Raw genomic sequence first — 22,002 nt, forward strand, 5'->3', positions numbered from 1 at the left:
TACATTATTTAATTGTTGATGAGAGTACTTAAAAAAAGAGACCTCATTTTCCTACAGATAATTCAAATGTGTTTTATTTGGAAACCGAAATGCTTTTATTTTGAAAGTTAAAAAGAAGATTAATGTATCACTTTGGGAAACTTGCCGCTGGTGTGGTTGCAGTTGCCAGGGGCAACACAAGCTCAAACCAACGCTGGCTGACGATTTACTAGCAGTTTTTAACTAACGTTAGCTTAATACAATTGTTACCCGGATAACTTTAAGACTATTTTCAACATTTTCTTTAATGTAGATATTTGTCACTGAGTGGAAATGCCACCAAAAGCAGCTAAAAAAGGCTCAGCCAGAACTTCAGTTGTCAACAAGAACTGGGAGGCTGGTCTCACCAGGGCACAGTTGGAAGAGGTTGGTTATCTTCACCTCAACTTTATTTGTGTGTTCAAAACGCATGTCTTATATTCTATAGACCGTCTATACATATGTAGTCTATGCTTTCATCACACAAAGTGAAACCTGAAGGTCTTATATATCTGCTTGGCTACACACTGTAGTGCCAACTTTTAGCTATGTCGCCAGTAGCTAGCTTGTTAGCTAGCTGGCCAACGTTACAGTGCTTATTCATTTCAGGTAACGTTAACGACTTAACGTTAAAGAAATAAATAAAAGATTTAGACGTGGGTGTTGTCCTCCAAACTGCTCATTAAGGTAATTCAGTTACGTTGACAAGGTCACTACGTAGCTAGCTATCTCGGTTATTCGATGAAAATATGAGACCGAACGTACTTCCTAACTCATTTTCACCATAATTAGCCAGACACAAATTGCATAAAAAAAAGTAAACATTTATTTTGAAGGTAAGAAATTCAAACCGGAAGTTGTAGCGCTAGTTAATTGTCGATGGCTTCACTCCAAGTTAAACTTGATGGATTGTTCTGTGGCGTCGCGGCTGTGTGAACGGTATTTCTGCGAGTAACGTTTATAGTCAAATATGTCTTATTTCCGTAGATATTACGTGATGTGTACGGGTTTGGTAAAGCGTTTTTTAGTCAAATTCACCTGTCAATGAACTGTAATGGAAAAAGGGAAAAGCGCGACGTGAAAGCCGTGGTTTTCGACTTGGATTATGTACGTGTATTAGTATGTTAACGTGTATTTGAATGCCCTTTCCAGGAGTCCTGGCAGGTGTGTGTGTCCTTGGTGGTCGGAAGGAGTCCAGAGGACGAGGACCTGACCCAGGCTTTGTCTTTGGCTGTACAGAAACCACTTCGCAAACGTTTTACCTTGTTGACCTGGGAAAGCACCATTGCCAAGGTATTCCTAGTTTGGTTTAACTTCTTTTCATTAATAGGGTTTCATTCTAGTTCATATAAAATGAACTGTCAAAGTTGTAATCACTGTATTTTTTGTGGCTTTTACATCTTTAAAATCTTGAAGAAACAGAAAGACTCTACAATCTCCTACAAGCTTATATAATCATTAGTTTAAACGTTGGAATCTAATTGTAGTCACAGTCTAAGTATCTCCAGGTATTTACTGTTCCTTTACTATCCTTTCTCCTAGATCTCTGGTTTTATGAGAGAATTACCATCCTTGGTTGCCCTTCTCACTGTATTGACGATAGCATGAATGGCTAATTTGTATTATTAGTCATAAACAGTTCTACTGAATGAACTATTGAAAATAGTATCAGACCTACCTTGTATGTTGTCAAATGCAAATGTTCTCCTGTCCAACCTGATTACAGATCCATGAACTGGGGAACCCAAAAGCAAAAAGACCCGACGACATCCCCATGTATTATGAGGTGGGCTTGGGAATGACTTTTTTTAATATGTTATGTGTCAGGTCTATCTTTGTGCTTTATTCGTCCTGTGTAAGCGTTGTGTCTCCGAGCTGGCTTGGTTCTGTGTTTGTGTCTCCTCTAGGTCACAGAGTCTGCTAAGGTTCTGCTGGATGCAGGAGAGGAGATTCCTTGTGACCTGATGGCTAAAGTCCTGAAGTTCCAGCTGCTACATATCAAAGCCAATGATCAGCAGAGGAGGGAAGCTGAGGTGACTGCTTCTTCATATATCTGATTATTGGTGGGAAGGATTAGAATTTATGAACCGTGTTGAACTAGAATGGATTTTCACTTAGGTTTCAGTTGAAGTATAATAACATGTTTTGCATTGAATTTAACTTTTGAACTAGTTATACAGGGTATAATGTCACTCTTGCTTTAATAGAAAAATGAATGGGATAATGAGTAGAAAAGAGTTAATGGGATTTTTCAATGGATTCTTTTTGTTCAATTTTGTCATTCTTGTCTGTTTTTAAAGGCTGAGGAGGAGAAGGCAAAGGACGGTCCTCCCCCTTCCACCAAGGACAAAGGAGGGGCCAAAGTCTCTGACAAAAAAGGAAAGAATCTGACCCCACCTGTTGCACCTTCCAACGAGAAGAAGACCAAGCTCCAAAGCAGGGATGATGTTAACCAACCGAAGTTCATAGGTGACAACTCAAAGCCAACTCTGTGTGTGGGCTGTGGAGCTTCAAAGGTTAAAATAGAGAGAAATACTGGTAATGCACACATAGTCTTTGGCTTCGACAGTGCATGTATAGAATGGAAGGGTGTCTGGGTTTGAGTAGAGAGAGAGAGAGAGTTCAGAGCATTTGTGCCAAAACGCATCAGCTGTGATTTATTATGATGTTTACCTCATTCAAAAAGTGCACTGACAGTTTTTTGACCTCCTTGACTCGGGAACCTGATATGTGCTACCATTGTATTAGATTAATTCACCTTGTGTGTTTTGTGTTATGTGTCTGCACATAGATGACGAACCAAAGGATGGTCCTCAACACTACATCCTGCTGCTGGGCTTCTACCAGCCCCACCTGATTGGGGCCCTTGATGCCATTGGGGTACATGTTGCCAATGTCATTAAATTGTGTTCAGAACGCACACAAACATCTGAGGGACAGCAGGAACAACACCCCTGTGAGGACAATGAGCGGAATCTGAAAGCCTCTCCTGTTTTGGATGCAGGTAAAAGGCCTTCAAAACTAAATAATAGCTTTAACTTAGTTTCAATCTCATCCTTTGCCCCTATTTTTTATATGTATTAGAGGTTATTAACATTACATCATCCTCTGTGTGTGCCAAAAGTAGAGTTTCATGGTCGTGTGGAGCTGGCTGCGCAGGCCAGGAAGTTGGACCTATTCTGGTCAGGTCTGAGACCAGTTTTGGACAGCGGGCCATCACACTCTAAGCTTCATGATGTGGTTCAGCTCAGCTACACTGTCCCAGATCTCTGGCCTCCGTTCCACACACAACACCCTGAGGCTGAGGTGAGTTGGGCCTGACACGTTGTTTTTTAGATCTATGCCTCTGATCTTGCACTGTTTGCTGGAACTGGTCTGTGTACGTGTTGAGCGTGGGTGTGTAATGTGTGGTCGGACAAATATTTAGAAGGTTTGAAATTTGGCCCTTATTATCTCATTGTGGATTTTCTTGTGTCTGTCTGAACATTTTGTTTCTCCTTTTGCTATCATTCTTAAGGTCCTTCTCTGTCTATCTTTCTCACTCTCTCTGCCTACTAATGTTTGCTGATCACTAAGTTTCACATTTCTTTGACTGGATTTTGAATTTGAATCCTAGTCTGTGTGTGGGTGTACTGTGTGTTCAGCTGGAGATGGGAACGCAAATCTTTAAGGGTGTGGCCAATGTCATCTACAAAAGTCTGCGCTGGCGCAGGCAACATCAGCACTACCTGGACAACATCCGACTCATCTGTGTGCCCACTGTTGTTGGGTTGGACCCACAGCCTGCAGAGGTAAGCATGCATGCATGTCAGTCAGTAGAACTGCACAATTAGTCTTCACCATATAAGGCTCAACAGTGACTCCTAGTGGACCAAAACAGAAGTGTCACATTTAAGGTGCCTGTTACCTCACTCTTTTAGTATATACATTATACATCCTAAAAATGTGTGTATGTTTCTTGTGCCAGGTTTTGCCAACGCCTCTCTGCATGACTCCAGGCTCCAAGAAGAAATCCGTGCGGGAGGAAAGCCCACCAGACCAAGGTTACATTTTTTCTTTAATCCTGAATATTTTGGGATATGCTGTTGTGCTTGTTTGTTTGAAATTCAAACTCAAGACTAGGATGACTCCTGTCCTTTCTATCTTCTCTACTTCTGTGGACAGAGGCCGAGCAGCCTTCTCTCTCTAAAGATGTGGACATGCGTTACTATAGCAACCTACTTGACCTGGTTCCCCCTGAAGACTGCTCTGTGCCTCTAATCATGCACTGTATGCTGGAACAGGTCTGTGTGTGCTTTGAGAGTGTGAATAAGTAGTGTGTGGTCAGGCTGAGAAGATGGGTGAATTTTTACATTCTTTTTTATTTTTTATTTAACATTTCTTGAGTCGGTCAACACTCTTGTCACATGTGTGTTTAGGTGGTGATTTCAACAGAGCAGTCTTCGTCCGCATTGTCCCATATGGCTGAGGCGCTCCAACCAAATAATGGGGCCGGGTTAGAGTATGAACTGGTCAGCTTCATGCTCCAGAGCTTCCTGCCTCTGGTATGCACACAAGAGGAGAGAGGCCACATGTTAAAGAGCTTGCTGACTACGGTACAGAATGAAGAAGTTAAGAAGGTATAGCACGCACACACACACACACACACACACACACACCTTGAGAAATGTACCGTTTAGCATGTGCTGTATGTATGACAATATCAAAACACATACTGTTTCCCAGGACACACTTCCAAAAATGTAGAAGATGTGTGCAACATTGGTGATTCAGTGGTAGAATTCTCGCCTGCCACGCAGGGGAATCTGGGTGCATATGGTGATGCAAAATTGTTTGAAATTCAATGTAGTATGCACACCAGGTGGCTAGGTGGTAGTGTGACGCGCTGCCACACAATACCACAAAGTCTGTGCGCCTGGGTTTGAACCTTTCTATTTCCGTCTGGTTTGCCTCCAACAAATTGGTGCATCAACTATTTGATGGAGGTAAATAATATGCCTTCTCTGGTCAGTAATACTATCTGGGAATATTTCGTACTACTGCTAAATAGACTGTTGTATGTTAATCAGAGCTGCTAGGGCAACTTGAATCAGCTTATGGTAAACACTGGCTCCAATGAGAAGCATTGAATGGCATTTCCTAAATATGTAATTTCCTTACAATGATCAATGGATTATGACATTTACAGTACTGAAACCCTCTTGAGTCTCCAAACCCAGGTATGGTGTGTATGTGTGTGCACCCTGTGACTCCAGAGTGTTCAAAAATACTCTTCACAAAATTATTCTATTAATATATATATATATATATATATATATATATTATTTGTCTCTGTTTTTTTCTTTTATGTGTCAGAGGCTTGTGGAGAAGTTTGGAGCAGAGGAGAAGCAGAAGAAGTCTGAGCACCCTCTAATCATCAGATGCCATGATACAATGGCACTGCGCTTGAGGGATATCAGTGCAAGTAGATTTTTAATTTTTTTAAAGTAATGTATAATTGATTTTTTTTCTTTCTTTTGTCTATGTGGAATTGTGCCATTTATGTCAAGTATACTGTATAGTTTTTCGAGTCTTGGCCCCATTCTGACCTAATATTTCTTTTAAAAAAGTGTGTGTGTGTGTGTGTGTGTGTGTGTGAATATGTGTCTCTTAGGCGGTTCAGGGTTTGGATCCAGCCGAGGTGGAGTTGTCGATGATGAGGCGGTCTCCAGTGTGGGAGCTGATCCACTCTGTAGCTCAGGGGAGGAACAGCAAGTCCTGCTGGATGGCAACCAAACAGCAGCTCCAACACTACTGCACAGATGGTCAGAAACCAGAAACCAGCGGCCTTTTGGAGGCCAGACCTTAGCTCAATGTATACATGCACTCAAGTACTGTATTTGTGTTTAGTCTTTTACTTCCACTCCATTACATTTCAGAGAGACATATTGTACTTTTTACTGCAGTTTACTTAGTTACCTTACAAATTAAGATTGTTGCAAACAAAAACACATGCAGTTTATAAAATATGATGCTTTATTATAAATTAAACTACCCAACATTATATAGGCCTACAAGTCCATCTGAAAGGATTAGACGGTTAAACACTTAGTTGTTTAGATCGTTTACAGTTTCTAAAATGCGAGGATTTTTCTTCTGCCCGACCTCAGAGTTTTGGGCAGCTCGCTGTCATTTTTTATGACTGTACTGATTGGAATAGGGAATTACTTATTGTGGGCGGTTGCTCAATCTATGTTTCTTGGGAAAAAGCTCTTGATTTATCCGCATTAAGATGATATTATGAGGCTATGACATCCCACAGATGCTGTGTCATGGCCGGAAGTGGAGAGATTAATTCATCAGAGCGTGTTTGAGAGTATGCCACTGACCAGGCTGGACCAGAAGGGTGTACTACTGAATGCTCCTGGGCAACTGGAAACTTTGGAACCAGCAGAGCAACAGACACCCACAATCATCCCCTGGGACAACCCACTGTCCTACGCTAAACAGCAGCTTAATAACCTACGGATTAAAGGTCTGTTACTATGTTGGCAAATTCCATTACTGTGATGTTGTGTGCTAACATAAAATATATTACGCAATAAAAAATGCCTTAAAAAACTTGAGGGGTGGCCTCTAGCTCACCCAGTAAGAGCGTGCGTAGGCTGAGTCCTGCAGCCGCCCGGGTTTGAATCTGACCCGCGGCCCTTTGCTGTGTGTCACCCCCTATCTCTCTCCCCCTTTCATGTCTGTCCACTGTCACTTTTATAAAGGTAAAAGCCCCCCAAAAAAGAAAATAAACTTGATTGCCTGTCTCAATAGTCTGTTATACAATTTACTCAACTTAACTCAACACACCTCATCATTTATTTCTACTTTAGGTCCAACATTTCTTACTGAAGATCCTGGTAACACAGAGGTATTGTTTCTATGTGCATACCACTGTAGCTACTCACATTTCTGTATGCTATAATAAAAGAATGATGACCATTTGTTCTTATTTTCCTCCCAGTAATGTTGCGTGTTGTTTTTTTTCTCCAGCAGATCAGTGGGAGAGTGTGTTGCCAGCTGGACTTATCTGACATTCAGAGTTGTAGGCTGAGATCTCTGTTTGACTGGCACTATGCCGAACACCACAACGCCTCTATCTTCCCACAGGTGACCTGACTAATCTTGTCTTGTAAGGTTAAAACATCATGATGATTCTTTTTTATCTAAAATATATGAATTGTTATATTAAAAACCCCTCATATATATTATGTTGTTTCAATTTTACACCTGCCAATTACTTTTCTTCTACTTCTTTTTTGAAATGCGTAGGTACTCCAGTTAGCCTCAGAAGAATACCGCTGCTTGGACACCTTCAGAGGAAGTCATAACAACATCCTGTACATATTTTGTCACAATCCAATGAGCACCTACCGCCAGTGCAAAGACTTCTGGGATGTAGCCCTTCACACTGATGTCAAGTTCAGGTCAGAATGCAAGTTCACATTTTTAGTTGTTTTGATTCCACAGATAACACCGTACAGTAGTAATATGTTGTTGTTTTTGTATATGAGAGAAAGCAAAAGAATATATATAAGTAGAGTGTTGCATAGACATTAAATGTAATTTACCTTCTGATAGGACGTACGTGGAGCATGTGGCAGATCGCATTTCAGATTGGACAAAAGAGGAAGAATTAAAGAGAGAGGCAACGCAACTCAGAAATCTCAGCCCTGTTGAGTCTCCAGCTGGTAATGTGGTTTGTCAACATAAAGGTCTGGCAATGTGAGAGCCTTAACCACCATAAAAATACAATGTTTGTTTTGTTCCTGGACTAGATGAAAAGGCTACAAATTCTGCAGAGGAGAAGGACTCTCTGGAACTGGTTATCAGAAAAAGCTCCCTTAAAGTTAGTACCATCTAACACATGAACATTCACTTTCACAGTCGACTCTGCTCCGGCCTTTCAGCAGTATCCATTCATTATCTATAACTGCTTGTCCTTAGACAGTTGCGTGTGGATGGAGCCTATTCCAGCTGACATTGGGAAACCAGTCAGTAATGGTACAGCAATGTATCTGGTGCATAGTAATGTGTGCATGATGTTACAGGCATGGAAGTTGGCGCAGGAGCAGCTAGTGGAGGAGGAGAAGGCCAAGAAATTAAAGCAGGACAATGCACCAAAAGGCAAGCAGCCAAAGGAGGAGGCTATGTCAACGGACATCAAAAAAACTTTGAAGAAGAGCAGATCAGAGACAGTAGGCAGCTCAGCCAAGACTCCCTCAGAGTCCATTACGACCTCAGCACCCGCTGTGGAGGAAAACAAAAAACTGCATTCGACAGAGGAGCCCTTCAAAGTGAGGGCACACACCACACTAAACCATAAATAAACTGAGTTCATCTATGCATTAGAAAATAACCTGAAATACATAGATAGTAGATGATCGGTTCTGTCAAACAGTATTTTGCCATATTTCTGACACCGCCAATTAGCCAGTGTAGAGGCCAGCGCAGGAAGTGTAACATAAGTCTGTTAATACATGCACATCCAATCAAAAAGGGATGCTCAAAAAGAATCCTTGTTGTGTGTCTGTGTGTGTGATTTGTAGGGTTTCACAGGCTACAGCATGGATGGAAAGTTGATCCATGTGTCAGGTTGTTGCCAGTACCTTTTCCCTTCAGATGGAGGACGCATCACTGTGGAGAACGTCAGCTACATTGAAGGTATTTAGACATTGTTGAGGTAGTAGACAATATTTATTTGCTGTGCTGCGTAAGTGGGAAAGTAAGTTGTTGTAAGTAATGTTCATGAAAAAGCAAAACGCAACTCTATTCTTCATTGATACCTTTGAGTTGTTTTTCCTATGCCGCCATGCATTTTGTATTTTTTTTAGGTTCCAGCCTAGTGAAAGTGGCTGTAAAGAAGGATGGGCATCATTTCAACACATACGTCGACCAAATTGCTGTTAATCCAGCAAAACCTCTCCCTCAGCCCCTGGACAAAGAAACCAATGGCAAAAAAGAAGATTTTAAAAGTAAAGATGTTGATCATACCACAGACAGTAAGATTCTTTTTATCTATCCTTGCTCAATTTGAACAGATAACACTCATGAATAAACCGTGTGTGTGTGTGTGTGTGTGTGTGTGTGTGTGTGTGTGTGTGTGTGTGTGTGTGTGTGTGTGTGTGTGTGTGTGTGTGTGTGTGTGTGTGTGTGTGTGTGTGTGTGTGTGTGTGTCCCTTTCAGTGACAGAGCCTGTGGAGATGAAAAGAGTGAAACAGGGCTCCCTCTCAGCGGTGTTAGCCAATGGAATCCACCTCTCATACAGTTTCTATGGTCCCACAGGAGAATACAGAGGTGTTGCACTTAAAACACATACAACTTTCAGTCTTTATGAATTTTTAATTTCTAGTCAATTATTCCAATCTTTATTTAAATTTGAAAACAGGTTGATTGTGGTTATAGACTGACTGATCTCAGGGCTTTGGATATTTTTATCTGGATTAAACGAATGTCTTCAAAGTCAAGGCAGTTTTAACTGTTTCTGTGTGGTGATGTTCTAGTGAGTCCCCAGGAAACAGAGCAAGGGACCCCAGAGACCTCCGCTTTTGCCCCCATCCCTCTCTGCTCCACCCACCACTCCAAGGGGACAGACCTGGTGTCACTTCCCTCCAAGACACACAGCTCAGCCGGCCAATCCAGACCTCCAGAGTCCCAGGTTCCCAATATACACATGGACGCACAAAAGCATACAGTGGGGGAAAACAAACAATAAAACTCAAACAAAGGCTTCTCTGTGAAGTACTAAATACATTTCAGTTAGCTTGTCATTCCACTTTATTGCGCATAAGTTTGTTTATGGATTGGAATGTTATAATGTATTCATCTGTGTAGTTTCATTAAGTTAATACCATGGTCTGGTCTAAATTACATGTGAATAGCTGCATTGGAAATATATTTAAAGGAATAAATGTTGACAACTTGTGTAATAATTTCCACCAATGTACAGTTCATGTTAACATATACAACATTTTAAGCATAACACATTGTTAAACTGCTAGCGAAAACCATCTGGGGCCATAAGTACCTTTTAGTTTTAAGATGATGGTGTTTATTGTGATGTTAATATTGTTCTGCTCATACATATGTTCATTTTTGTGTATGATTGTTTGTTGTCTAAGGTGTGTGAAGGCCGGCCAGCATTGCTATCAAGTCCATTCAACAGTCTGAACCTGTCGGTTCCTAATGGCCTGCTGCTGCAGTTTCTGAGAGAGGGTACACAAGGTCAGGGATGATGCACTTTCTTTGGAATGTACAAACATGCTCATGCACAAGTGCAGTTTAACAAAACTGCATGTGTGCTTTGAAGTGAGATGATCAATCAACTGTTGACCTTTGACATTCATGTACATCACACACTCAAATTGACCTGCTCATACACTTGGGTAAAAGAGGATGTTGCCACATTGTTTAGAATCTAGTTGCAGGCAGAAAGAAATGAATGTACCCACTTTGAAATTTGCGAATGGTTTTTGTTTTTGTGTCCTCAGAAGAGCAGGGTATGTTGGTGAAACAGTGCTTTCCTCTTCATGGTAGGGGAGTTGTAGGGCAGCTTCAGGACCCTTCTCTCTCCAAAGAACTGTCCCGCATTGTCACCAGCCAAGGAACTGTAATCCGATACATGAGAGACGGTTCCACACAGGTGAACATTCTGTACACACATGTTCATATAGAGGGACATGCAAAACGATGACTTCTTACTTAAAAACGGACACTCAAACTCTAATGACACACAAATCCCATGTGCACTGCAGGTTCTGTTTGCAGATGGCTCAGTCAGTTTCAGCCGGGATTCTGGTCCGGTGTGGGTTCCTGACTCTGAGATTGAGGAGAAAAACACCTCTCAAGAAACTGAGGACAACAAGAATGGTTAGAGTCCAGCACTACTGAATACATATCACCATCTGATGCAAATTCTCAATCTTTTTTTAAGCCAAGGACCCATTAAAAGATAGGGAATATACCGGAGACCCCATCATGTAATAATAATAATAATAATAATTTGTTTACTAGTCTCCAATGGGGAAATTACTGCACTACACTCTGTGTGCACACTTTTGTTAGTACTCACACACAGGCCTGAAATACATGTATGTATGTTCCTTTGGAATGATTTGACATTTTTACACTTCACATAGTCTTAGAGAAATGTAAAAGAAATTATATTAGACCTGAATAAAGGTATTTTCAGATTCTAAGGGTTATAGATTTGTTAGATTAGTTTAACATAATCTATTAAGTATTATAGACTCATATTTTAAATGAATGAATCTGACCACTTTTTACAGAGTCCCTGGCAGACTGCCTGGGCCCCACTTTGAGAATGACTAGTGATGGGCGAATAAAGTATTAAGCTTTGGAGCTTTTTTTCTTTTTGTGTTGAAAGAAATTTGATGCTTAAGGGCTTTAAACCTCCAACAAAAACAGCGACATTCGGTGGTTTGCAAAATGTAGAGCAGCTCTTAAAGATGGGACAAAGCACTGCAACACCTGACTTGTATAGATTTAGTCTCATATGTGTGCAATTAAAGTTCAACAAGCCTGCATGTATTAAATCTGTAATACCTTTGATTAGAAGTGCTACATTAAATATTTATGTAGGATTGTGCAATATGTTACTGTGCTATTAATTAATGCACTATCCAAAAATCCTACACCTTTTTGTTGAAACAAACCTTAATAGTATACCTTATTGGCGTAGTTTAGGCTCAGTATCACTGTGGGCTCACGTGTTTTGACTTTAGGGTGAATATGTATGTGACATATATCATAAGATTCACAACATGATTTGATTTGAGAATGCTGTTCAATACATCAGCTTATTAATTGTATTACCTTTTCACTTGGTATCAGGGTGAATGTTCTCATACTTATGATTATGACTTTGACCTTTTGATCAGTTATTCTATTTAGCATAGTAACATAGTTTAGCAGCAAAACTTTAAAAACAGTCAAACTGAATGCTGAAGTACCTAAAGTGCTTTCCGAGGCCGCAGTGAGTTTGAAGTTTTGGATGTCATCAGTCACATGGTTTTCCTCATTTGATACCAGCATGACACAACATATTGAAACAACGCGCTTCACAAGCGGGAAACAAGCTCTGGATCTTCAATATAATTGGACCAACTCTATGAATAACTGTTTTAATGAACACGATGGGCCCCGTGTTGTTAAGATCAGTGAGTATCACTTTCAATGACGCACAGTGTCAATGTTGGTGTGTTTGTTCACAGAGCAGAGCTCAGAGAAGGAAGCTGATTCTCAGAGAGGCTGTTGGTTAACCACAACTCCATCTGGAGCTCGCATCTACACTGTGGGGACCACCCACAAACACATACCCACCACGCCTCTTCTGGCCATCAAGGCTACAGACCCCATAACCCATGAGGTAAGAGTGCCGTATTATTCCTGATTGTTTACACAAATTACCTCTTTTCTCCACTATAGAGTTATTTAGGTTTCACGATTAATTCAATAATTACAGTACATTTTGATGTTAACATTTCAGTATATTGTAAATGTCTGAGCAGCTTGAAGTTTGTGATCGAGTCTCAAAAATGAATGAATTGGTCCCGTTTTGAAAATGCATTTTATTGCTGGGAGTAACCTCCTAAGTTTGGCAAGTGTTGCTGCGTCAGGTGATGCTGAGCCGGGAGGATCTGGTGGTTTCTGTCCAGAACCCAGACAGATCTATAACTGTAGAACATGCAGACGGAACCAGGATCACCAGTCTGTACCAAGACAGACCAGCAAGCACACGGCAACACATACTGCTGCGCACAGGTGAGCAGCAGACAGTGCACACATGTTGTGGTAAATACTTGGCTATCATGCGCAAACGGCAGCCAGAAAGTTAGAAATATAAATGTCTTGGCATAACCTTGGACACAACACGTAAGCATATACACATGCACTTCATTTTGAATTGAGTAAATTTTTTTGGTATCTTACCTGAGTTCCTGTGTCTGTTATCTTTCCAGGGGAGCAGTCTGAGAATGTGACCCTTATATCATCTCCTGAATGTGCATGCGGCTGCACTGAGTGTGTGTGTGTCACGCGCTGTGCTGACAGCTTTAATGAAAACATGCACATCCAAGATAATTGTGAGAATGGAGAAAAGATTAGCGGGGACAGTGCATTCAACAAGGAGGGTGCTGGACATGCTTGTACAGTATTGAGTGAGTGTGAGCATGAAAGACAAACTAGTGTGGACAAGAATGGTGAGGAGAGCATGTTTGCAGAAGACAAGGTGGCTGAGAATGGTAAGAGGAGTGGATATGAGAGCGATAAGGGGAGTGTGTTTCACAAGGAGCGGGTGATGTTGGTGGAGAAGGAGGGCTGCGCCACAGTGGTGATGTACCCAGAGCAACACACGGCTCACGTCCTTTTAGCTGATGGAACTGTCATCACTGGAAACAACCAAGGAGCCTATCAGGTGGGTGGTAACATCTGTGTTGCAAGGTATGTGTAGTGTATGTGATTACAGTATCTTTGTATTTGTCTGCTGGTGTTTTCATCTGCTTAATCATTTGAGTGCTGTCTACCACAGTGTTAGTCTTGATATGACCAACAGGTGGCAACAAAGACTCTAGACACACTAGACTCTAGTTGTTTATTTACGTGTGTGTCTGTGTGTGTGCCTGTGTGTCTTCCAAGGTGTTCCCATCCAATGTGGGTCTCCTACAGATCCAAAGTGATGGAAAATGTGTGTACTCTTCCGACCCACTTGTAACCCCCATTCCAAAAGGTGGTACTCCTACAAACCAACCAGGAAGCTACACCATGAGTCATACAGACACAGTAGTCTGTGACATTACAGACCCTGATGGGAACCACTTCCAGGTTAGAATTATAGGAAAATGGGTTAGTGTTATCATGAATGTTTCCGCGGAGGGCAATGACAGACGGAGAATTCACAAGAGACAGTCCGTAGTCTCAAAGAAGCAGGGGCACAGGGAGATGTTGACACAGTTCACCATTATGAAAAAAATAAAGTGCAGATGAAACATCAGTGTCAGGTTTTCTGGTGATAAATGGATCAAAGGAGTCCTTAATTAGTCTAACTTTGTCTGTGTATGTTACAGGTGATGGAAGATGGGCAGTTATCAGTTTTCAACTGTAGCCCTGCTCCAAGCACTCATCAGGATGAGGAGGAGCCAGAGGAGGAGGATAGAGAAATGGCCAGGATTCATGTAAAACACAGAGAACATTGTCCCAGGTGAGCCTATTTCCACATATACAATACTGCACCATTTATTTGTTATTGTTTAATACAGGAAACTGAAAATGTCTTTGAGCTGTATGTCAAATGTTGATAATAATATTTGCTCTGCATGAATATAGAGTCAGTAGTATTGAGCTAATATTACACACAACTGCTGTTGTGGATAGCCACATCACAGAAACTCTGTAAACATCATCTTGTTTTCCAGGCTGTTTCTGGTGCATGAGAACGGCTCAGGTACTGAATTACTGAGCTCTCAAACTGTAGAGGAAGTGCTCTACCAGGCATATTCTGACCCTACCATAGCCGTGCTGAAGGAACCCCTGCCAGACTCACCAGGTGGCCTGTTGAATATCTTCAAAATCAAAAAACATAATATTCATTAAACACAATTTTAGAGGGGCTGACTCCCTTACAACCAGGGTGTGATTTGTCGGGGGGATGCTTGGGATTTCCCCCCCTTCTGGTCTACATATGCCTGCCACTGCTATTTCTATCCCTGCTGCGAAAAAATGTACCCCCCACCCCTCTCAAAATGATTAATGCTACTTCACCAGTAGACCACTAAATTCCTAGCATAGACATAATTTAGGGTTTTTTCATACCTGTAGTCTATTTGCTTTGGTCCAAATCAGATTGTGAGTTAGTAAACTTGGAGCGATTTGCCCTCTGTCGGTTGGGTTTTGTTTGGTTTCACACATGGGAAAATCCAAGCGTACCAAGTATATAACGAATAAGGCAAAAACGTACAGCCGTCTTATTGGTTGGCTATGTCTGGGGTGGGAGCAAGAAAGTAAATGTAGGAAGAAGGTGCTGTGTTCTGGACTAGTGGTCAAACCAGCTCATTTCATTAAAATTATCAGACGTTGTTTGAGACGTTACTACGTCTGCTCTGGTCCCCGAGACTTTGCTCTGCCGTTGTCTGTCTCCAATTTTATAGGCTGCTTGTTTGACCACAGAGATATGAGTGACAAACGGCGAGCTTGACCGCAGTCTGGTTCTGTTCTAGAAACACAGCACACTGCTGCTACTACAGGAGACATCAGCTCAGACCGCTAAGCTCCCCGACTACAGGAGACATCAGCTCAGACCGCTAAGCTCCCCGACTACAGGAGCCATCAGCTCAGACCGCTAAGCTCCCCGACTACAGCTAGCAGCAGCAGTTGATAGCTGCCAATAGGTTACAGGCACCGCTAGATGACGCTCCTTTCAGGGGCCGTGGTAGTGGAGTCAATCCAGAAAAAGTTGACAGTTAAAGTTTAGGAATCAAAATGACTAGTTACGTTTTGGAAAAAGATTGTGGTTTGGATTAAGAGATTCCAGAGGAATGATCAAGCGTTTCCTGGGTGAAAGTATTTTGTTTTTACCGGAAAGTAAACTCCGCTCACTGGCTTGAAAGCGCTGTGTGTTTCATTAAATACTAAAGTGCATATTCAAGTGTTTGGCATGCCTGGCCAAGTGGCACTTAAGCCAAAGGGGATTTAATTCTTGCAGGTTTTGTTTTGTCATACATGATCAAATAACACCCCCTCCCCACTGTATTTTTTTACACATCGGACCCTGAATACAACCATTTCATTATTTGATCCACCAACATCTTAGTTAAAAGCATATTACCCCATTTCATGTATTTAATTAGCTGACTTCTAAGTCGAGCACATTTTACTCAGTCTGTTATGAATGAAGTAGAAAAAAATCATCTGAATCCAAAAAAAATAAATAAAGTGTGTGTCTGTTTCAGATACGTTTGGCATAACCATCCTAAAGCCCAGCCACCAGAGTGTGTGGTCCCAGTGGTTGCTAGGGAAACAAAAGCCCGACATCACCCCTCCCAACCTCAGAAACCGCAGCTGGCATGACTTCCCTAGACTGGAGGTACAGGTGTGCACACATACACACATCTACAACACACCCAGGGCCAAACACTGACATGTTCCTCCCTCTGCCTTTCCCTCTATTCCAGAAAAAGAGCCCAGGTCTTCCCTTTGGTACTGATATTGGACGAGGTTTGAGTTTGAGAGAGAGGTCTGGTGGTTCTGAAGCACAGCGTCAACCTGTGAGGAGCTGCCCTAAAGTTGTGGAGATAAGGGAACTGTACCAGCACCGACCATTCACCACACCGCTCAAAAATACTGTAGACACACGATTGAAGGTAAAATAAACCCACATCTGTTGCTTTTTGGATTACTGTGTCGTACAGTCATACATCTCTCAGTGATTTGCTAAAAGCCTGTTATCATCTCTTATACGGTAAATAGTAATGTTTTTATTGAATTTTGTTTTCCAATGAGGCTTGTATTATAAAAAACGGATCACTTGAAATCAGAGTCTTCAGCTGTGCTTGTAAAAACGTAGGCAGATTGATACGTCAACAGCTCTCTGAAACGATGCGATGCCTCTGCTTTGAAAGGTTAATACTGTGTCAGCAGGTAGTCTTCTTACATTACAATTCTGAATGATCCTGACAAATGTTGACATGTGGCTTTGACCGCAGGAATTCATCGAGAGTTTGATGGAGAGGGAGCAGCGATCAGACGACATGAAAGTCAAAGAGCCGCGCACTGAGGGGGAGAGTGTTAATGCCAGTGAGCTGCTCAATCTGGTCCTGGTCAGCGCATGCACGCGCACACACACACACACACACACACACACACACACACACAAAGAATATGTTGTAAGGATCTCTACCCACTGCAAACTGGAATAGAAACTTCAACAAATAATACAATAATGTTTTAATGTTAATGTAACTTATTAATTGTTTATTTTAAAGTCTTTTGCAGAAGAAGAGGATGCAGGTCACACCTTAGAGAAGAGGACTTCAGGTTGGTGACTGCTTCTTACAGCTGTGTATGCTGGCCACTGAAATAAAAGTTCCATTTGCTCTTCCCCGTTTTCCTTTAATTTTAACTAATAAAGCATGCATTTAATTTGAATTATTTTGTCAAAATAAAATTTCAGATGCTGTACCCAACTAACGGGTTAGGGTTAGTTTTGAAATAGTTTTTTGATTTAGTTTTGGCTTGTTGTTAAGGGGTTGAATGTAAACTTCTTCCTTCTGTGTGTATCCACAGTGGACATAGCCAGTCAGTACAGCCAAGGAGTTGGAGCCCTAATTGAGCAGTCAGATGTTTCAGAAGACACAGCCACAGTAGCTAGTGACAGGTTGGAGAGATGAAAATGGCATGCATGAATAGATAATGTAACACAAAGTGACTGTTCCGCGTATTTAAATAAGTATGTATTGATATGAATTTTTTCCATTCCCTGACCCAGTATTACTAATGGAAAGGAGTCAAAATGGACTGAAAGACTTGCACAGTGCAGGTAAATATAGGTCTGTTTCTCACACTAGTTTGTGTCTGTGTAAAGAACTAACGACTACCTTGACAATTGTACTGATTCTCTTTATTCCACTGGGATAACATTTAAACAAAGTGCTTTATGAGTTATACTTACTAGTTATGCTGTGCGTTTGCCCGGCACATTGGTGTTTGTTAATTGTTGAAATGGCTTTTAACCCGCCATTTTCTGTATGGCTGCTGCAATGCTTCTCCTTATGGAGGGAATTTTTTGGAATGAAACTACAGCAGCTACTGCAGCATGACTAAAAGAAGGGTGTAGAATAGATTAAGGACAAAAGTTTCATGTTGTATTTGCTTTACATGTGAATGCTTTTGTAATGCACTTTGAATTGCCTTTGTGTAAGAACTGTGCTATATAAAATAAAGTGCCTTGCAATAAGTAGGAAATGAGGACCACAAGTACAGTACATCCCATTTGCACTGATAGCCATCAACCCACCAGTAATTTTCTCTGTGTGCATGTCTATGCCAGACAGGAGATGTGTGAGGAGCAGGCTTACAGGGAAGCTCTGAGGAAGAACAACATTGTTCCTTTTTTCCACCCAGAAAACATTCTTTTATACCAGGTACTGTTTGTGTTCACTTCAATGTACCATATATTTATTTTAATAAATGTTCTTCCATTGTTAAGACAGTATTATTACGGGGAAAAAGACTTAGGTTTATACACACATGGATTCACCATTTCTGACATAGAAAAATACTAAATGTACAGCAAGAGACACAACAGTTGCTTGTTTTCCAGAATCTGGTGCAACACCAAACGCCAGCTTTTAGGAGCCTATCCATGGATCTCCCTCCAATCTCCAAGTCAGACGGAGCTGAGGCCCTCTTAAAAGATGCCCCACAGGAGAACAGTAAGTTATTACACCGTCAGAATTAACTAGGCGCTACTAAGATGAAACTTGGTTTAAAGGGTCTCCTCTTGGGAATTGGTACACAGCAGACATTTTGGCTTGTCATATTAGGAAAGCAGAGGTGTAATTTATGACATAACAAAGTCTCATTTGGTAATGAGATTTGATCTCAATGGACTTTCAGGTTAAATTAAAGTTTAAAAAAAACTGACTGCATTTCATTTAGGTGCTAGCTCACTGTGATGTCTCACTGAAACAATCATCACTAACAAATGTCTTACCTTAGTGACTATAGAGGTGCATAAAGACCATTAACTGTGGATTCAGTAACATGCATTCTGTATAATATGCCTTATTTGTGTTTTTAACTGCAGCCCCACGGCCCTTAAACCCAACACCCTCTCAATCTGCAAGGTATAAAGAGGATGCTATGAACTGCTTTGTCCTGTGTCTGATTCTGCTCTTAACTCAGTTGTTATGAATCACAAAACATATGTGAATGTACATTTGTTGTCTAAGTTATGTTTACATTTGCTGTTGGAGCACGGCTGACCTCGCTTGGTGTTTTTGCTCTCAGTCACGGAGGAGGAAGTGAAAGGATTAAAAAAAGGCCCACCAACTCCACGCCTCAGACTGCTGGTTTGTTCCCCACCTTCCTCTGTTTTATATTGTAACAATAATGTAATGGGCAGAAACACTATTTTTGAGATGAGCAAGATGCACAGGGAACAGCATAATCAATCAGGAACTTCATCTGAATATACAGGGACATTGAAATAGGTGCCTTCTATTTAAAGCATCATCAGGCAATAGAGTAAATGAACATGTCCCATTTCTTGGTGGCATGGTATAAAAAACTACAGTACTAGCAAAACCTACTTTTCTGGTCTGTATGAAGGTGTTGATCATGATCCCAAAGAATGTATATTATTCACTGTCATGGATTTCCAGATAATTTCCAAATCTGGTTGATATTCAGGTTAGGGAGATTTATATTTTGTGTGTGTGTGTGTTTGTGTCTGTGCTAGGTGAAAGCAGTCCTGGGGATTCATCTGGGCAAAGTAAGTCGATCCAGATGGATGTGACTGGAAAGCTCAGGAGGACTAAAGTCAAACTACCAACCTCTATCCTCAGCTCTAAGCCTCGCAGCGTACCAAATCAACAGGTACCCGATCATTCTCATGAGAAAATTATTCTGCAGTATACTACTGCATGCAAAAAAACAAACAGGATTGCTCATGAAAATGTTGTCATGTCAACAGATCAGTGTTTGAGAAAATGCAGTGGATTAAGCTCATTCTAATTTCTTAAACTTATCTATTTAAAATTTCTTAAATAATTTAGGATTACAGTACTTACCAATGAGTAGCGTGGTTATCATAGAAATATTTCCCTACCCCAAAAGCCTCTTTTAATCCACTATATGCATATAAAGTTTACCTGGTCCAATAAAAGGAAAACACTATTCCATTAAACTTAATGTTATTAAATTAAATGATTTGTTTTGCTTTATCTATATAAAATGTTGCACTGCATACTGGTATACGTTCCAAGGTTTGAAATGTTATCTATTAAAACATGTAAATTAAAAAGTCTGCTAAGTCAATTCTAGAGTTCGGTTATGTCACTTTAGAACATGTTGGAAGAATGCAGTGACTTGATTGTATTTCTGCTGTTCAGCCCATTATCAGTGATGTGACCTATTTTGCCTTAAATATCCTGTAATGTGAAACATGGGTTCCTGTTCCACAAACGGACAGCTACCTATACACATGCTTTGCTCTGTGGCACACTCACTGTTCTCACATCACCCTGTCTGTGTCACCTATTCCAGTACCTGTCTGTGGAAGAACCAGTGAGGAGGAAGTGTCGAACAATTTCTCAGACTGATCCAAATGTCATAGTGAGGGGATTCCAGCTCCTACCGTCCAGTGTTGACTTTGGCACGCTGCAGGAGGGCACCTCCTCGACCATTACTGTTGTGATGAAGAATGTGGGTGTTGACACCTGCAGGTAAGACACCAGAAGATGGATAGATGGAGTTGTGGATACATAAATGTACAGGCAAATGTAGGCTTCAAAACCAGGAAATAATGAAAGTAATGAATAGGGAAGTTGCAAGGCCTTCAAGTCCAAAATGAAAACTTTGACCTGAAACTACATGTGGTTTGTTTTAATCTGTCTCTTTGCAAGGTTCCATGTGAAGCAGCCTCCACCTGCTACAGGCCTCCGTGTCATCTACAATCCTGGGCCTGTAAGTTCCAGGTGGACGTAATGATGTTAATATTTAAGTTAGCATTTTTTGGGGACAAATAACCTATATTGAGTATACAGTTGATATTTCTAAAGACCTGTACAATATTTGAACCCTGTTTGGAAAAGTTATCATCTCCCCCTTAGTTGTTAAACCATGTGTAATGTACTGAATGTCTGTCCAGGTGGCTGCAGGTTTGCATGTTAAACTGCAGGTTCAGCTGTTTGCCATGTGTGAAGTCCAAGCAGGAGAGCTAGAGCCAAAGAAGTACATGTCCCAGGATATCATCATCCACACAGAGACAGACATCCTCTACCTGCCTGTTACTGCTAATATCCTTTCAACACCTCAAGAAGGGTTTCACTTTTGAAGAAACATTTTGCTTAATAGCCTTAGTTTTTTGAAGCAAGTATTCTTAATCGTTACTTCTTTTGATACAACTCAAATGAGCTATTAATTAGCCTGTTTGCATACCTTCATGTAGTCTGGCTCATTTTCCAGCTTGCTTTTCAAAAATATATGTAGGTTAAGATTTAGGTAGGTTAACAACTGGTGACATATTAGAGATTTTAATAGTTCCTCAGTGAATTAATAATGTGTAATCGAAGACAAAGTGCAGATATAAGATTTATTAGGTCTGAATGAATCAGTCAAGTCTGTTTAGAGGCAACGTACAGTAATGTTTGTCCTTAAATAAATTCACCCGTCCTTCCTGAGGGGTTATATGACATTTGGCACAAGAACCACACCAGGACACCCAACAAGAAAGACTCCAGGGTCAGTCAACTGTCTTCCAGCCTACCTGCTGGACAGGGGCGCGGTACAGCCACACCGAAGACTCAGAACACGTCTGACCAATCCTTCAGCAAACATGGGTCAGTATCTTGTACTCATACTACTCATGAACATAAATTCCACATTTGGATAGAACGCAGTCACAATATCTGAACCACTATTTGTTTGTAAATTTCAGGACACCCTAATCGTACCACTCTCTTCTGTGTGGAATCATCCTCATCCTCCCACACTCTTCTCTTTTAGTCCACAAACATTTAATATTTTAATGGATTTTTTATATTCACCATTGTTCCAAATAAAATCTTCATCAACACTGAAATTATTGTAGCAAGTGAAGACATATTTTGTGTATGTGTATGTGTGTGCGCGTGTGACCAGATCACCAGACATGTGTAAAAATGCCAGTTGTGTCCATTTTAATTTAGCAGTAGTTTTTAAGAAACGTGTCTGCCTGAGAGA

General features: G+C 41.0%; 1 protein-coding gene across 4 annotated transcripts; it reads left to right on the top strand.

Moving 5' to 3' along the window:
• The first annotated feature begins 229 nt into the window (after positions 1-229).
• spag17 (sperm associated antigen 17) lies at positions 230-21,862 on the top strand. Of its 4 annotated transcripts, none has more exons than XM_034901116.1 (49): positions 230-405; positions 1,171-1,311; positions 1,745-1,804; positions 1,926-2,051; positions 2,319-2,487; positions 2,810-3,022; positions 3,140-3,324; positions 3,663-3,809; positions 3,986-4,061; positions 4,183-4,301; positions 4,437-4,637; positions 5,374-5,478; positions 5,672-5,822; positions 6,320-6,537; positions 6,884-6,916; positions 7,039-7,155; positions 7,318-7,472; positions 7,627-7,736; positions 7,824-7,894; positions 8,097-8,342; positions 8,595-8,709; positions 8,880-9,020; positions 9,232-9,342; positions 9,549-9,748; positions 10,161-10,270; positions 10,525-10,687; positions 10,800-10,914; positions 12,279-12,433; positions 12,684-12,828; positions 13,026-13,480; positions 13,702-13,887; positions 14,130-14,263; positions 14,478-14,608; positions 16,011-16,150; positions 16,233-16,421; positions 16,764-16,877; positions 17,043-17,094; positions 17,344-17,434; positions 17,546-17,596; positions 18,107-18,200; positions 18,380-18,491; positions 18,866-18,905; positions 19,069-19,130; positions 19,520-19,656; positions 20,326-20,504; positions 20,685-20,745; positions 20,930-21,077; positions 21,449-21,620; positions 21,719-21,862. In XM_034901116.1, the coding sequence occupies exons 1-49, from the start codon at positions 313-315 to the stop codon at positions 21,726-21,728; spliced, it is 6,549 nt and encodes a 2,182-aa protein (XP_034757007.1). In that variant the 5' UTR covers positions 230-312; the 3' UTR covers positions 21,729-21,862. The 4 variants fall into 4 exon arrangements, with proteins under 4 accessions (XP_034757007.1, XP_034757011.1, XP_034757010.1 ...); XM_034901120.1 differs by having other exon boundaries at positions 9,549-9,703; positions 10,161-10,269; positions 10,536-10,687; XM_034901119.1 differs by having other exon boundaries at positions 7,042-7,155.
• The last annotated feature ends 140 nt before the right edge of the window (positions 21,863-22,002 follow it).

Source organism: Etheostoma cragini, chromosome 19 (assembly GCF_013103735.1).
Source record: "Etheostoma cragini isolate CJK2018 chromosome 19, CSU_Ecrag_1.0, whole genome shotgun sequence".
Classification (NCBI taxonomy): domain Eukaryota; kingdom Metazoa; phylum Chordata; class Actinopteri; order Perciformes; family Percidae; genus Etheostoma; species Etheostoma cragini.

Coding starts and splice junctions, on each gene's coding strand:
- spag17 (XM_034901116.1), top strand. CDS start 313: ATGCCACCAAAAGCAGCTAAAAAAGGCTCAGCCAGAACTTCAGTTGTC. Junction 1,312..1,744: donor GGGAAAGCACCATTGCCAAG/GTATTCCTAGTT, acceptor ACCTGATTACAG/ATCCATGAACTGGGGAACCC. Junction 16,151..16,232: donor TCCCTAGACTGGAGGTACAG/GTGTGCACACAT, acceptor CCTCTATTCCAG/AAAAAGAGCCCAGGTCTTCC.